Source organism: Mchenga conophoros, linkage group LG16 (assembly GCF_057382185.1).
Source record: "Mchenga conophoros isolate Kocher_MC1m ecotype Shallow Benthic linkage group LG16, M_conophoros_male_GT1.1, whole genome shotgun sequence".
Classification (NCBI taxonomy): Eukaryota; Metazoa; Chordata; class Actinopteri; order Cichliformes; family Cichlidae; genus Mchenga; species Mchenga conophoros.
In genome coordinates, this window is record NC_140541.1 from 3,758,587 (window position 1) to 3,775,196 (window position 16,610).

General features: G+C 43.4%; 1 protein-coding gene across 2 annotated transcripts in view; it reads left to right on the plus strand.

Annotated features, from left to right (window-relative positions):
• Window positions 1-15,850, plus strand: part of fer1l6 (fer-1 like family member 6) — a 73,072-nt gene extending 57,222 nt beyond the window's left edge. Inside the window, exons 28-46 of one of the 2 annotated variants that reach the window (XR_014888874.1) lie at window positions 66-291; window positions 845-993; window positions 1,083-1,205; window positions 1,305-1,347; window positions 7,550-7,594; window positions 8,094-8,185; window positions 8,324-8,452; window positions 8,545-8,685; window positions 10,570-10,697; window positions 10,772-10,942; window positions 11,178-11,332; window positions 11,724-11,866; window positions 11,982-12,070; window positions 12,156-12,254; window positions 12,562-12,682; window positions 12,790-12,910; window positions 14,200-14,247; window positions 14,342-14,442; window positions 15,385-15,523. Coding sequence is in view for 1 of the 2 variants with exons in the window: in XM_085248467.1 (XP_085104593.1) it covers window positions 66-291; window positions 845-993; window positions 1,083-1,205; window positions 1,305-1,347; window positions 7,550-7,594; window positions 8,094-8,185; window positions 8,324-8,452; window positions 8,545-8,685; window positions 10,570-10,697; window positions 10,772-10,942; window positions 11,178-11,332; window positions 11,724-11,866; window positions 11,982-12,070; window positions 12,156-12,254; window positions 12,562-12,682; window positions 12,790-12,910; window positions 14,090-14,247; window positions 14,342-14,442; window positions 15,385-15,565 (2,415 nt within the window). In the remaining variant the exon portion in view is untranslated. Of the gene's footprint in view, window positions 1-65; window positions 292-844; window positions 994-1,082; window positions 1,206-1,304; window positions 1,348-7,549; window positions 7,595-8,093; window positions 8,186-8,323; window positions 8,453-8,544; window positions 8,686-10,569; window positions 10,698-10,771; window positions 10,943-11,177; window positions 11,333-11,723; window positions 11,867-11,981; window positions 12,071-12,155; window positions 12,255-12,561; window positions 12,683-12,789; window positions 12,911-14,089; window positions 14,248-14,341; window positions 14,443-15,384 lie in introns of both variants that reach the window. The other variant, XM_085248467.1, reaches the window with a different exon arrangement.
• The last annotated feature ends 760 nt before the right edge of the window (window positions 15,851-16,610 follow it).

The window sequence follows — 16,610 nt, forward strand, 5'->3', positions numbered from 1 at the left end:
TGTGAAAAACACAACCGTGTAACTGTGTACAACTTAAAAACCTGCACTCTGTTACTGTTCTGTAGGAGTTACCAGAAAATGAACATCTCCATCCTCCGCTCAGTATCACGGTTGTTGACTGGCGTGCTTTTGGTCGCAGTACGCTTGTTGGGAACCACATCATCAACAACCTCAAAGCTTTCAAACCGATTCCACTTCCAGCCCTTCCTGCACCCATACAGACACACAAACCACCCAAAGACATCAGCACCCCTGGACCTGCCATGACAGTAGAGCCACACAGTGCTGAGGGTAATGCTAGTGTGTGTATTTGTTCATTACATAATTATTGGTTATGACATGCATATTAATTCAACTAGTTATGATCCATATGCATTATGGAGAACAGTGGCAGTCTTGCAGAGGATGGTATTTTGCTGAGACTTTGGAAAAGATCACCTGACACAAAAGTACATAAAGTATACAAATGAACCACAAAATGACTATAAAGAGGTAAAAACAACAACAACAACAATGCAATTATTTCCACTGATGGCTGTAGAGGGTCAAAAGCAGCCACTACATTTTCCTGTAGAACTGACCATTCTTGTACAAAGCACGCATTGTGCTAGATTAACAACTTGCTTAATGAATAATTACTTAATTCATATTTAATTAAAGGACAATTAGACTGTGGTTCACGTAATAGAAATACCCTTTTTGGTCAACCTAGACAGACTGAATTACCTGATGTGTCCATGTGCCGTTTGTCCGATTCCCTCCTTCCACAAAGATTTTCTTTTGAGGATATTTCCAATAGTAGGTTCACATGACAGCATCCTAAAAGCTGCCTCTTGTCCACCAGGACGGTCACAGGATTCTCCAGAGACTAGTTCGGCTGTAGCAGTGGCTAACCAAGATTTCCGGATCACTGTAGAGGATGAACCCCTACCACCCGCTCCACCACCTGCTCCACCCATTCCTAAGCAAGAAGCCAGGAAGAAGAAGATGATAGTTAGTTCACACAATAAAAAATGTTTCTGTCAGTCACATAAACTGCTCTCTATACATTTTTCAAATATGTATACATGTTTTAAATCCAGGAGAGCAAGGCAAAGTCCACCCGTAGTCGTTCCACCAAACGCAGGAAGCGGACTATCGCAGATGAATCAGCTGAGAGTGTCATCGACTGGTGGTCCAAATACTACGCCTCAGTAGAGAGAGAGGTATCTAAGATTGCTGGGCTGTTGTCTAAAAAGATCAAACAATTATTTAAGTAATTTTAAAATGTGATGTGAACATATGCTTCCCTGATTATGTTCCAGATCAAACGACGGGACAACTCTCCATTTTCTGAGGTCTCCAAAGGTACATATGATCAGTGCTTTTTGAGCAGCTGCTTGTGTTTTGTTCAGGGTCAAGGGTCAGTATTAGAGGACCGGCTCCCTATTTTGCAAGGTGTGAGTGACACAGTTTACAAAATTTGGGAAAATTGAAAAATCTGAAATTATCAAATTGGGTAAAAACTCAATCTTATAAGATACCTCTCCTCTCTCCCAGTTTGGATTCAGGATAATGGTATCCAGATTTTGCATAAAAAGCTTATAGTTGGGGTCTGATCACTCTTTTCACTTTGCACATGTTTACAGACAACTTCTGGACGTTTACATCGATATTAGTAATTATTAAACTGTCTCTCTCCCATAGTGTGCCTTTTGTCCTGCCTCCCTCTGCTGTCTTCTCTTTCCCCTCATCCCAACCGGTCGCAGAACAGAGCTGCCCCTCCCAAAGTTCTATCAGTGCTTCCTTCCTGTTGAAAAGGAGTTTCTCCATCGTTGCTAAGTACTTGCTCATAGTTGATCGTCTGAGTGTTCAGGTTTTCCCTGGAGTGTTGTAGGATCTTTACCCTACAATAGACGAGGAACAATTTCAGAAATGTGCCTTGTGTGAACTGAATAATGTGCAGAAAATAGCCTCTAACCACTCTCAGTCATTCTTCTTGTGATTTGATTGTGAGAAAAAGTATTTTTGACCCACCATCTTAAGTGTCTGGACCATATATAAAAAATGAGAACACAAAATTGAAGCCAACATTTTCAGTTTCTAGGTGCTACCATGTTGCATTTTTGGAGTCTGCACAGTGGGGACTTGAGGTGGAGTCGTGGAACTCTTTATGTAGCCTGGTTACTCCGTTTCCAGTTTAATCTCAATTTAAATTTGTAATGCCTCAAAAATCCTAAAAGTTCTAACAAAATATGACTATCAAATTCAAATTCAAATTCAAATTTTATTTGTCACACACACACAACCATACACAGTATGACATGGGGGTGAAATGCTTGTAGCTGTACAATGCCCGACCATTAAATGACAGAAGAAAAGTTTTACAATATTTACAGTTTACTACAAAAATTTACAAATTAACTTAGGAATTTACAGTAAAGAATGTGCAAATAGCAGAAGAGATTATAAAGATAAGGATTATAAATTATAGGAATTATAGGATTATAGGAAATGTGTGGTGGTGCGTGTGGTGATGTGTGGGAGAGTCCAGTCCTACACCTGGTTCAGGCCCCGAATAACCTGGGGGAAGAAGCTCCTCTTCATTCTCTCTGTTTTGGCCTTAAGGGAGCGGAAGCGCTTCCCAGACCTCAACAGTGAGAAGAGTCCATTGTTGGGATGGGAGAGGTCCATCATAATCTTCCTAGCTTTGGACTTGCACCGCTTGGTGTAGATGGACAGCAGGTCAGGGAGCTCTGATTGAATGATGCGTTCGGCTGAGCGCACCACTCTTTGCAGATCTCGTCTGTCCTGCTTGGTGCTGTTCCCAAACCAGGTGCAGATGTTTGCCGTCAGGACGCTCTCGATGGTGCAGGAGTAGAAGTTCTTGAGCACCTTCAGTGGCAGATGGAAGTCTCTAAGTCTTCTGAGGAAGAAGAGACGCTGACGGGCTTTCTTAACCAGGGTGTTGATGTGACAGGACCATGACAGGTCCTGAGTGATGTGGACACCCAGGTATCGGAAACTGTCCACTCTCTCCACTGGCGTGCCACTGATGATGAGGGGTTTGTAATTCCTCGCCTGCTTTGTAGTGAAGTCCACGATCAGCTCCTTAGTCCTGCTGATGTTTAGGAGGAGGTTATTCTCCTGGCACCAGGTCTCCAGGTTCCTAATCTCCTCCAGGTAGGCCGTCTCGATGTTGTCGGAGATCAGGCCCACAACAGCAGTGTCGTCAGCAAACTTGACGATGGAGGTGGTGTCGGATGTGGCTACACAGTCATAAGTGTACAGTGAGTACAGCAGGGGGCTTAAAACACAGCCCTGAGGCACTCCAGTGCTGAGTGAGATGGAGGGGGAGACTTGTTTTCCTACCCTCACTGATTGGGGTCTGTCTGTGAGGAAGTTGAGGATCCACTGACACAGTGATGAGCTGAGTCCTAGATCTGTCAACTTGGTGAAAAGCTTAGAGGGAATTATTGTGTTGAATGCTGAACTGTAGTCCACGAACAGCATCCTAACATAATTCCCTCTGCCAGTGTCCAGGTGACTCAGGGATGTGTGGAGCAGGTGAGCTATGGCATCGTCTGTGGAACGATTAGTCCGGTAAGCAAACTGAAGTGAGTCGATGGTGGCAGGAAGTGAAGAAGTGATGTGATCTCTCATCAGTCTTTCAAAACACTTCATCACAATTGAAGTCAGTGCTACTGGACGGTAGTCATTGTGGCAAGCGGGCTGTTGTTTCTTTGGAACAGGGACAATAATGGACCGTTTGAAGCACGTGGGAACCACAGCTTGGGCCAGGGAGAGGTTGAAGATCTCCGTGAACACCGGTGCTAGTTGATCAGCGCAGGCTCTAAGGACCCGGCCAGGGATTGCATCTGGTCCTGCTGCCTTCCTGGTGTTCACCCTCCTGAAGGTGTTCCTCACGGCATGCTCTGTGATGACGAATGCATTTTCTTCACTGGTGCACTCCGAGCGCGCGCAGCCGTTTGTTGTTTTAATTGCTGCGGCGTCGAAGCGAGCATAAAACGTGTTCAGCTCATCAGCCAGTGAAGCATCGGCATTCATCATTGAAGAAGCTGGTCGTTTATAGTCCGTTATAGTCCGCAGTCCTTTCCACAGGCTCCTAGAGTCGCACTGTCGTAGCTGTGACTCTAATTTTTCCCCGTAGCTCCGCTTTGCCTTTCGGACCGCGCTGCGCACGTTGTAGGACGCAGCCTTGTATAGGTCCATATTACCGGAGACAAGCCCTTCATTGTAGGCAGCGGTGCGTGATCTCAGAGCGTCGCGGATGTTTTTATCCACCCACGGCTTCTGGTTGGGAAACGTTCGGATGATAGTTCTTTCTGCTGTGTCGTCCGCTAGTTTCCCGATAAATCCCACAACCGCTTCCGTAAACATGTTGATGTCATCAGAGCTGCGCCGAAACATGTCCCAGTCTGCGTCATCCAGTGCGTCCTGCAGCGCGGCCACCGATTGGTCCGTCCAGCGAGCGACCTCCCTCCTGATTGGTGGTTGCTGCCTTAGCCTTTGTTTGTAAGCAGGTATGAGGAAGATGGCAGAATGGTCCTATTTCCAAATGCCGGCAGGGGCTGAGCCTCGTAACAGTTCTTGAACGGGGTGTAGCAGTGGTCTAATGTCCTCGTGCCCCGGGTGGGGCAGTTGATGTGCTGGTGAAGGTTGTGAAATGTCCGTTTGAGATTCACTCTGTTAAAATCTCCCATAACAATGAGTGCGGCATCTCGGTGAAGTGTTTGTTGATGTGTGAGAGCCTCATGTAGCTCACATAAGGCAGTGTCCGAGTCCGCGTGAGGCGGAATGTAAACAGTGCAGGCAATGACCGCAGTGAATTCCCGAGGGAGATAGAAAGGGCGACACTTAACGATCAAAAGCTCCAGATTGGGCGAGCAAGAGCGTGTGAGTGGGGAGATGTTTGTGCTGTCGCACCATCTGTTGTTCACCATCAAACATACTCCACCACCTCTTTTCTTCCCCGACTCCATTGTCCTGTCCATGCGGTAAACCGAAAAGAACCCCGTCGGCTGCACGGCGTGGTCTGGTATCACTGGGTTCAGCCAAGTCTCAGTGAAGCAGAGGAGGTTGCAGTCCCGAATGTCTCTCTGGAACTGTCATGGACCCGGGCCATGTGGGCCCGGTATTCTCGGTTTTTGTATGTTTTGTATTTCATCCCCTAGTCATGCCTTGGTTCCTAGGTTCTTCTGTTAAGATGTTCCTTATTTGGTTACCTCCTGTGTGCCCCTGTGTAACTGTGAGCCCTCGTGTTTTATTCCATGTCTTCCTCAGCCCGTTATGTCTGTGTTTTTCCCCGTGCTCTCTCTCCTCCTGTTTGAACCTCTGTACTTCCTGTTTGACTCTGCCTGTCTCCCGTCAGTGTTATGTTCACCCCGCCCTGTCTCGTTATGGTTATCTGTGTCAGCTGTGTTCCCCGTGTGTTCCCCGTGTGTTCCCACTTTCCTCGTTAACCCTCTGTGTATTTCTGTCTGCGTCTCCCTCTGTTCGGAGTCGCGTTCTCCCTCATGTTGTGTGTGTTCCTCCCTGTGTTTCTTGGCGAGCTTTGTATTTAGTTTTCCCAGTTTAGTTTCGTATTTCCTACGTTCTGCCTCTCCAGCATTAAAGCTGTAATTTTTGAGTTCATCCCCGTGTCTGTGAGTTTTGCATTTTGGGTCCTCCTCCTGCCTGCCACACAGCGATCCATGACAGGAACTTGATTCTGGCTTTGAGGTCATCAAGCTTTTTCTCGATGGATTGAACATTGGCTAGCAGGATACTGGGCATGGGTGCGCGGTGTGCGCGAGCCCGTAGCCTGTTCCTGATGCCAGCTCTTTTACCTCGAGGCCGTCGCTTAGGGCCGCGTCCTTTGTTCTCTCTCAGGATCTCCTTTGGCCAGTTTGGGTCCGGAGTTAAACATGGTGAAATGTTCGTGTACTGCAGACCAATAGAAACCAGAATGTCTCTACTGTAGCGGATTTGTGTGTTTTGCATGATGCCCATGCAAGATTATCACAGATATAGCAAAAAGTGACGAAAAACTGCAAAAAGTGGAGAAGTTAGGGCAGAGCATCCAGCACGGCAGCCGACCTCACCGGCGCCATTTTACAAGTAGACCATTATAGCAAATGGTCCACTTGGGAAAGTAAATCTGTTGGGCATTTTTTGACCTTCAGACAACAATTCTGACACATTTCCGGACAGGAGAGGGGAAAAAACCCAGCAGCTGTGCAGGCGAGGAACCAGACCACGTGAGGTTTGCCAACACTTCTGTTCGACGTGATGCCTAGTCCAGCAGTTTCTCCAGCTCCCTGCACCTGCTCCACCATCTGTGCCTCCATCATGCCAAGACCAAACGCTCAGCAGTTAGAGAGCAGTTAGAGAGCATTTTGACATGATATCTCCCAGTAATAACTTACATCTTCTCAAATCAACCTCAGAGAGGAGGGTTAGGCTCTTGTCTTTACCAGGTTTAGGTAACAGAGTCATGATACCTTGTTTCATGGTTGACATCAAATTAATGTTTTCTATACTTTCATTTAGGGCATTAAATAGTAGTTTTTTAATGTCCTGAATTTATTTTTATTTTTTTAATTTGAGGTTAAACAAATTAAACTCATAGAATCACTGAGATCTGTTGACTGTTAATGAACCATGTATAATGCAAAAGTGCACCTTCGTCTTCATCTTTGTTGCTTCCTGCATCTGAGACCACAGAGCTTCTCTGGCTTGTTTATCTGCCATGGTAAGATCTTCCAAAGACCAAAGTCAGGATTCCTAACACTTCCAAATCTTCACCCCTGTATTGTTGACAAACTGGATGGTGATCTGACAGGTTTCTTTTCTCCTCTTTCTTCCCAACTTGGTGTCCACTACCATCTTGAAGCAGTATGTGCTACAGTCGGTCTGTGGGCCGCTCTTGTTCCTAATGTTGTTGGTCCGTGAGCCAGCCATCATGAAGAGAGCGAAGTTATACCATACTAAGAGCTGAAGTGAAACAAAATATTAAAAACAATGAAACGTGTGAACTGCAGCTAAGCTGCTGACACTGATTTTGACTGACTTTAAGCTGTGTGCCTTTTTAAAAATAGTTGCGATAAAACCAATAGCAGAAATCATTAAAACTGGAGCAGCCAGGCAGGGGCAGGGGTTGTGTTTGCAGTTACGTCCGCTGGGTGGGAGTTCAACACAGCAACTCCACCTCAAGTCACTAGTGGACAGACTCTGGCTCCAAAAGTGTAACACGGTTGGCCCCATAAACTGCCTGTGCTTCAGGGGCAGAAGCTTATCTTTGTATCAGCATTAGCTAAATTCTCCCAGCAGCTGAGAACTGTTCACATTCCAGCTTAAGCCATGAGACCGGGATCGCTTTGTGATACTTTATAATAACATAAAAAGAGACAAATAAATGATAATGTGTCAAAGACTTGGTGTCAAAGTATTGTTTTCTGCGATAACCTAAATATCATGAAATTGGGAAATATCAATTGGTACGCACTGGTTTTAGAAATAATCACCCCTTTTCTCCCCACTGACCCACACACACTGTTGTGCATTGCAGCTTTGTTGTACCACAACTTGCTCAGCGATGGAATAGAATCTTTGGGTAAGGATTAAGATCTGCAAAAAAAGAGACAAAAAGATTTGAAAAAAGATACAACGCCGTGTCATTGAGGGTCATTTTTACTTTCTGGGAGTTGAGGTTCTGGGAACTGTCTGGTTTTGGTGCTACGATCCTGCAGACAGGTTTTAGCAGCTGTGTTTTGGCTAGTTTATGATGTTACTGGATGTGGTCCTCTCACTGCATGATCTGATTGGTATGACTGGATATTTAAGATGGCAGCATTTGAAAGATTTGACAAGTTCTTCTGAAAAACCCTGCAAGAGAATGACTGCAAATGTCGTTAAATAACAGACAACTTTTGAACTGTTGCTTCTGGTGAATAGGACAGTTCTGAGCTCAGGGCATGGCACTTCTTAACTAAGCTCGGTGGCTCACTTTGTTACCTGCTGTTAAATACTGTAGTCACATTTTCAATATGATTTCTGCTGTGTTTGGGCCTTTAGTTTTCACATTTGAAAATAACCCTTGTCTATTTCATCAGTCAGCAGCCAGTCCGATGGAGATAAGAAGAAGAGGCAACAGAAAGTAAAGGGAACGAGCATCAGCCCTCATACCAAATTAGCTACACTCAAGGTAATTTTTTTCAGAGATGATACAATTCTTGTACAGGTTTACTGGGCCCTGTTATGCTTTTACTGTCCAACCAAAGAATAAAAGGGGTACCATATGCTAGAAAGAAAAGCTTGAGTGAGTCTGATCTTGGCTCTGCAGCTGTACAACAAGGAGTTGGAGTCAGAGTTTGGGTCCTTTGATGACTGGGTGAAAACATACGAGTTGTTCCGAGGGAAAGCCAGTGAGGAAGAGGGATCAAATGAGGAGAGGTTTGTTGGAAAATTTAAGGTGAGATACTAAGTAATGTTCTTTGCGGGTACTACTTTGGTACTGCTCAACAACTAGCATATCTACACATAAATCTTCATGCTGTCTCTTAGGGTCGATTCTGCCTCTATAAGCTCGCTGAGGAGGAGGAGGAGGACTGGCATGAAGCAATAGACGCTGGGAGCTTTAGAGTCAACAGAGGAATCCCTCCCAACAGCTCAGTCCAAGTTCTCATACGGGTTTACATTGTCTGTGTGAGTCCTGCTCACATGGGAATTTTCTGCTGAGTTCTCTTTGGAATGTTTTACTTGAAAGTTGTAGAATAGTTTTCCATTGTACTGAGAAACAAAAAGAGCAGCGTTTAGTGAGGCTGACGTGATACAGCAGTTAGTACATCGCCTAACACCAACGTTAGAGGTTTAAACTGGTCTAGCTCCTTCCTGTGTGGACCTGATTGAAAGCACTTCCTGGATGTGTAGTTACACGTCTGCCTTCGCTCTCAAAGTGCTTCTGCAGACTTAACTATGTCAAAAGTCGCATGCAAGAAAAAACATAATGACAAGCAAATTATTATTAGTATTGGTCAAGTTACTTAGAAATAGTAATTACTTACTAATTACTTCTCCAAAAGGTATTCCCATTACTTTACTGATAACTCATTTTCAAAAGTAATTAGTTACTTAGTTACTTTTAAAAAACATGATACACAACCCGAATACGTAATAAAGCAACAGACCTTTCAGCCCAATTCTATTTTTCTGCATAATCCATCGTTTGCAATGTAATCCAATGAAAAAGTCTCCTTTTAAAAATTGTTTCATGAGTTTTAATCTTTTACCTTTATGCACATTGCATCAAGCAAAAATGTAATTATATGCAACAGTCTTTGACTTGAAGAAATTCTCTAACATTTAAACCTATTTTCTGCATATTCCAAAAAATAATTTTTTGTGTTTACACTCTTTCAAATAGATGCAAGTAAAACACAGCAAAAATAAACCAATTCAAACATTCAGCAGCTCTTAAATCTATTATCTATTGGGGTGGGTGGAGGCTTGCCAACAGCGGTCATGTCAGTGGGGGGGTCCGGGGGTTTCTCTGTGAATGTCACATTCCCGTGGCAGCGTGCTCGCTGCTCGCTCAGATTTGAAGTTTAATTTTTCTCTGTAGAAGGAAGTTTTCTTCCCACACAGAGTGAACATTACCTGAGAAAAGTAATCAGACTGCCCATCTCTGATTGCCACACAATTAAATTTAACTTCCTGGAGAACTCAGCAGCCTGAGTTTTCAAGGAAGCCATCACACATGTGAGAGCCTGCTGTGCGAGTGATGCCAGAGATTCAGGCTCTCACATCAGCTCTGTTCTCAAAGCTTCATTTTTCAAACAAATGCAGTTTAAAACAGCGCCTATGTTACTCCTGCAGCCTAACTCCATTTAACACTGAACCCGTCCATCACAGAGCCTGTGGTGTCACTGTTTTGAAAGTGACCAATCACATTAGGACCTCTATTCCTTTAGGCTCATTGACTAGCTGCACCACTCTGTGATGGAAACTGGTATTACACAAAAGTACCTTCGTTAAAACTGTCACCACATTTGTTAAACCCATCTGGTCTCATATTCAGAGGCCAAATAACATTCAGCACCAAGCTCATTAAAAGCTGTAGCAAAGCACTTAATTACATTTCAAACGGAGCTTTTCGTAAGCAACCAGTACTTTAATATAGGCTGTCCTTACAGCCCAAACAAGCACTGCAACACTTGACAACCACAAAAGCCCGACTGTGAACACCACAGCGAGGGCGGGAGGATGTCTCGCACAGTCTTCCTCAAGATTTACACTCAGACAAAAGGTCAATCCCTGATTCCCAGTCCCTTGTTACCTAAAGGAGGACTGTACTCTCCCCTTCCTGTGCATGAACATCTCTTACACTTGCCTGTTGATCACGCTTTGGTGACCTCTAAAAGGAGCAGCTGAAATAATAACATTAAGCAGTAGACATCTTGAACTATAGCATATTTTATAATGGAAGGTTTTAAAAAAAAGTAAACAGAATAATTTACAAATAGTGCCGTTAAAAGTACTAGTTTTAGTCCTTGTTTGTGAGTTCTTTTATGATACCCCTTCTCTTTCCAGGCCTCTAACCTGCACCCAGCTGACCCGGATGGGAAGGCGGACCCTTACATTGTTCTACGACTTGGCAAAAATGAAATCAAAGACAGAGACAACTACATTCCCAAACAGCTAAACCCTGTTTTTGGAAGGTAAATAACTGGTAAAGCTTCTCAGGAATTGTCTCACATTTTAAATATGACTTCTTCTATTCTCCTTCTTCCAGATCTTTTGAGATGCAGGCAACACTTCCTCAGGAGTCTCTGCTGTCAGTGTTCATCTATGACCACGACCTGGTGGGAGGGGACGATCTGATTGGAGAGACCCGCATTGACCTTGAGAACCGATATTACAGCAAACACAGAGGCACCTGTGGACTCCCTGCTGAGTATAGTCTGTAAGCCTGGACGTTTGAACTCTTTCAGATCAAAGTCCGAGTTATTTATTCCATTTGGTCACTTCAATAAATTACTATCCTACCTCATAGTTACATTACTTTTTTTCTATTACATTAAACTACCAAATTCAACTAAAGGAGTAGAAATTCCAGGCATTTATATCCATCTACAACTCTGCATTCTATGAATCCCTCGCACTGAAGCGTTTCCTGTTCCTTCCTTGTTGTCTGTCAGTGAGGGTTACAATGCCTGGAGAGACTGTTTGAAGCCATCAGAGCTGTTGGCAAAGATGTGCAGAGAGAGCGGTTTGGACGGTCCTCACTTCAGTCCAGGACGCATCATTGTGTCAGAGAAGGTTTTCACTGGCAAAACGCTCTTCATGCATGAAGGTAGATATAGGGCATTCTAGATCAGCTGCATGATTATTTTTTTAACTTAACATTTAGAAACAGTATTCAGACATTTACTGCATGAGTCCACGTGATACCTTTTAATCAGGTGCAATTCCATCTTTGTAGTCTAAAGCACTTGTCTGTCAGTATGAGTAGGAAAAGCGCTATATAAAATGTAAGTACAACACAATGTGAGAACAGTTGCATAAGTAATAAATATCCCCATCAGTAGCTGGAGATGTCATTTCAGTTTTAGAGAGAACACCAACAATCACTCGATCCCTATGATCCAACACTGTGGGGAAAGATAGTATAGATCAAGAAAATATGCTGGAGCTAGAACATGTATATAGGAGTCTGATTTGTCATTGTCGTGTGTATCCCTCAGACGAGCCAGTGGAGTCCTATGAACACTTGTCACTGAAGATCCTACACCGCTGGGCTGAGATCCCAGGTGTAGGATGCACACTGGTACCAGAGCACATCGAGACCAGAACTCTGTTTAATAAGGCCCGGCCTGGAATGGACCAGGTATGTTTGAGTTTAGTATTCTGGTAAAAAATAATCGTTATTCATGCATTTACAACCTTTAAGCTTTTTGGGTTTTCTGGGTCGACTGCCTACATCTGTGTGCATGTACATGTAGGGTCAGGTCCAGATGTGGGTAGACATGTTTCCAATGGACCTGCCACATCCAGGACCTCCAGTGGACATTTCACCTCGAAAACCAAAAGGGTGAGACTTACCAAAACGTAATAAAACAATGTCTGTCAACGTTGTTTTGGCATGCGGTCATTCAAACTCAGATGTGTTTGTGCAGATACGAGCTGCGTATTATCATCTGGAACACAGAGGACGTCATTTTGGAGGACAGCCACTTCCTCACTGGTCAACAGTTCAGTGATATTTACATCAAGGGGTAAAAAAATCTATTTGTTCCTGGTATTTTTTGGCAATATAAATATTTTTTTTAGCTTTGGAAATAATAATTCCAAAACTAAAGTGACGTTTGCTGTCTGTTGTGTAAGCTTGGCTGATTCCTTATTGAACAGCACATTGAATGTACTGAATATATCTCTGTTAGCGCGTTAACGTGGATCGTGTGAGGGCTGCACGGTGTCAACACGTTAGCGCCTTGCAGCCCAAAAAGCTAAACTAGCTAGCTAAACCTTTATATAAAAAGCACTGCTAGAAAATCTCTCACCTTACCAAATCTACCGTTGTAGCTGGCTGAAAGGTTTAGAAGATGACCGACAAGAAACTGATGTGCATTACAACTCCCTGACTGGAGAAGGAAACTTCAACTGGCGCTTCGTGTTCCCCTTCAGCTACCTGCCTGCTGAAAAGGTACTCATATTTGTGTGATCTTTGGTCCTAGGAGCTCCGGCTCCAAGCCTGATGTAGATAAAATAGCTGCTACAGAATCACATCGTTACCAACTTTACCTCTGACAGGTAGTGGTGGTGAGGAAGAGAGAGAGTATTTTCTCTCTAGATAAAACAGAGCAGAAGATTCCTGCTATCCTCATTCTGCAGGTCTGGGACTTTGAGACACTCTCCTCTGACGACTTTCTAGGTGGGTATGCATAAGTGCCTATTCACACGGAGAGGCAATTATACACACACATTTCACTGATGAACATAAAATACTAAGGTGATACAGTGGTTAGCACTGTTGCGTCACAAAAAAGGTCCAGAGTTTGACTTCACTATGCTAAACGGACTGGTTATTGGACAGATAGGAGAGAAGAAGACAAGAAAGAGCCTGCAGTAAGGTTCAAGGCTGCGAAAAGGCTGAAAGTTGCGAGTCTCCCTGTGGTCGTCACAAAGCACCTCCCACACAGTAGACTCAAAACAATCTTCTAGAGCCTCCTCGCTCTCCTCCGACTATCTCTGCACTGTGCGGGTGGCTGGTGGCTCCCTGTGCACCAGGTTGTGATCAGATCTTTCCAGGGGTGGCAGAAGTGATAAACTGTATGCCTCTTTTGCGTTGGCATACAGTAAGTCCAATGTTTTATTGTCTCTGGTGGGCCATGTCACATACTGGGTGAAGGTGGGCAGTGTTGAGTCCAGTGATGCAATATAGTCCCCAGATGTTCAAAAAGGGCTCTCAGAGATTGTGTTTGCAGTCTGCTGACCACAGAGCGGAGTAAGAGGCTGCATCCGCATTGGCTGAGGGGGGGCTACGCTGTTATCGCGATAACATGCGAGAATTCCCGGGGCAGGTAGTACAGACACATTTTAACGGCTAACAGCTCAATGTCTCTGCTGCAGAGCTGTTCTTTCACAGTGATGTGCCCTGATGCACCTTTAGTTCACAATCACTGAAGAATAGAAAGTGTTACTGCATTGTGTTCAGGGAAATGCTGCTATAATGGCATTAAATACAGGGACATATTGCCAATTTGAACGTATAAGGAGCATGCTTGAATCATTCCTGTGGAGGACAGGAAACAGCAGAAATTCAGGAAGACTACTCCTGCTAACTATTAACAATTACCCCCAAAACCTGAAGATGGTGCTAAATGTTTAAAGCACTGAAAGCAGAAGAAACATGAAGACATGACAAACCTTCTAAGACAATCTTTAATGGCAAAAAGTATTAGAAGTCGCACTGGAGAGTCAGGATGAATAATGGAGATAAAATGTGCATGACTTGAATGAAGGCAAAAACAACTTGACAAAAGAGATTCAGAGATTCTGGTGTTGGCTGCATAAAACACGGCAGTGCACCTGACTGACTGTGTGTCTGCAGGCACACTAGAATTAGACCTCCATGGATTTACTCGGGGAGCTAAAACAGCCAAGTTGTGTAAGGCGGACATGCTGACAGATGGGACTGAGAGAATCTCCATCTTTCAGCAGAAGAGAGCACGAGGCTGGTGGCCCTTCACCAAGTCAGGAGAGTTGACCGTAAGTACACCGTAACACACACATGCAGTGTATAAACAAATGTAAAAATAAAGTCAGGCAAATACAGATCATCAAACAATCGATCTTCCTCCAGGGGAAAGTGGAAGCAGAGTTCCATCTTGTGACAGCTGAGGAGTCGGAGAAAAATCCTGTTGGCCGTGCCCGCAAGGAGCCAGAGCCACTACCAAAACCAAAGTAACCATAACCACACAAGGCTCTGTTTATCTGTCAGAATACAATCTAATTTATGTACGAAAAATGCGTCAAAGGAATACAGGGACATTTCTGTAAATCTGAGGTATATTTACACATTTTCAATAACAATATTTGGGTAGCCTGGGGGTCCTTACTGGATACAGAGTCAACCCCCCAACCTGGAGCTATATCTATGTGTGCATCAATGCACACATAGATATAGAGAGAATAAACGGCCTGTTCCCAAAGATCAATCCAGGTGTAATCTCATTTACAAGAGAACAATAACACACGGCCAGACGCTCCCAGACCAGAGACTGCACAACACTAGATCCACATTTTACTCATTTACTTTTTGGTGCAGTTGAGGATATCATATTACTTTCTCTTATGTATTCTATTCTTTTCTATTCTATACTTTTTGATGCTCGAGTCATTTATCTTTTTAGTAATTTTTGCTCGGGTTTGTTTGGTTTTTTTATTGTCTGGGAGCAGACACGATGTCTGTGAGGCTGTTATGGTGGGAGAGAAGCTGCAGAGAGGTTTCTGGTCCAAATGAAGTCATGTGTTCAGGGGTTCACAGTTTGGTTTCTATAAATGAGAGCTGCTCCATTCAAAGTTTTAGTCTTATTACTCATATGCTTTAATTTTCAGACACAGGAGAGTCACTGGTTTAATGTGCCAGAATAAAATCCCTCTCCCACTTGAGCTGTTCCATTTAACCTTAGTATTTAATATGAAAATGCCGTCAGTTTATAATGCACATCATCTGGATGCACCAGGACGCCGTTATGATTTCTGGAATCACGTTTTTAATGTCGTAACATTAGACACTTTCTCAGGTGACCCATTCAGGGTTGCTAAAGCATCGTAATCATCTCAGCCTGTAAGAATCTGTAATGAACTAAACCACTTCATTTGCTTTTCTCCTCTTTCCCGCAGTCGTCCAGACACCTCCTTCTCGTGGTTCGTTAACCCTTTCAAATGTTTCTTTCACTTGGTGTGGCGAAGCTACAAGAAGTACATCATCATCGGCATCATTCTGCTGATCACAGCGCTGTTCCTTGCCCTGCTCTTCTACACACTACCCGGAGCCATCTCCAATAAGATTATCAGCGGCTAAACGGATAAACTATGTGTGTGTATGCTGCAGCTCTACAGCTTTTCCAAATGATCAAAGTCTCCATTTTTTGAATATTGAAGTTGTGTAGATGTTTGGTCTCACTTTTTAAAACAGTCATTTACATCAACGGGAATAAGAATGAAGGCTGGCCATTTGCTTTTAATTCGTTCTGTGTCTGAATAAATGTTTTCCAAATGTTACTAACCAGTGAAAGTTAACATATTAACATTTTAAGATGATGAAAATGGAAAACAAAATCTGTTTAACCAGAATAAATAAATGTGAGTCAATAACACGTCTGGATTTCATACCTTCATTTATCAGGCACACGTCATTCAGCAAAGACCGAGTACAAACACATTATTACTTACAGTAATTACTTCTGTAATTACTTTACATGTCTTTGAAGTCCTACCATTAACTAAAGCTTCAATACTGTTGACCATGATATATTATTACAGTGATAAGAGCATGCTTTGGGAATTAAAATACTGTGCTGCGGTGGTTTGAATCATATCTAACAGACTCCAGTTTGTCCATATAAATAGGGAATCCTATACAGACTCCACAGGGTTCTGTACAAGGACCAATTCTGTTTAAGTTATATATGCTTAACCTAGGCCGTATCATTAGAAGACATATTTTCACTATGCAAATGATACTCAGCTTTATCTGTCCATGAAGACAGATAACACACAACAATTAGTTAAACTACAGGAATGTCTTAAAGTAATTAAACACGTGGATAACCTCCAATTTCCTGTTTCTAAATTCAGTTAAAACAAGGTTATTGTCCTCTGTCCTAAATAGGATGTTTAAAAGAAGAATGGGATCAGGCTTCAGCTTTCAGGCGCCTCTTCTGTGGAACCAGCTTCCAGTTTGGATTCAGGAGATGGACACCCTCTCTACTATTAAGATTAGGCTTCAGACTTTCAGTTTAGATAAAGCACGTATTTTGGGTTGATCAGGTGACCCTGAGTCCTCTTAGTTATGCTGCAATAGGCCTAAATGTTTCTTCTTCACTCACTTTTTGGCATTGATACGC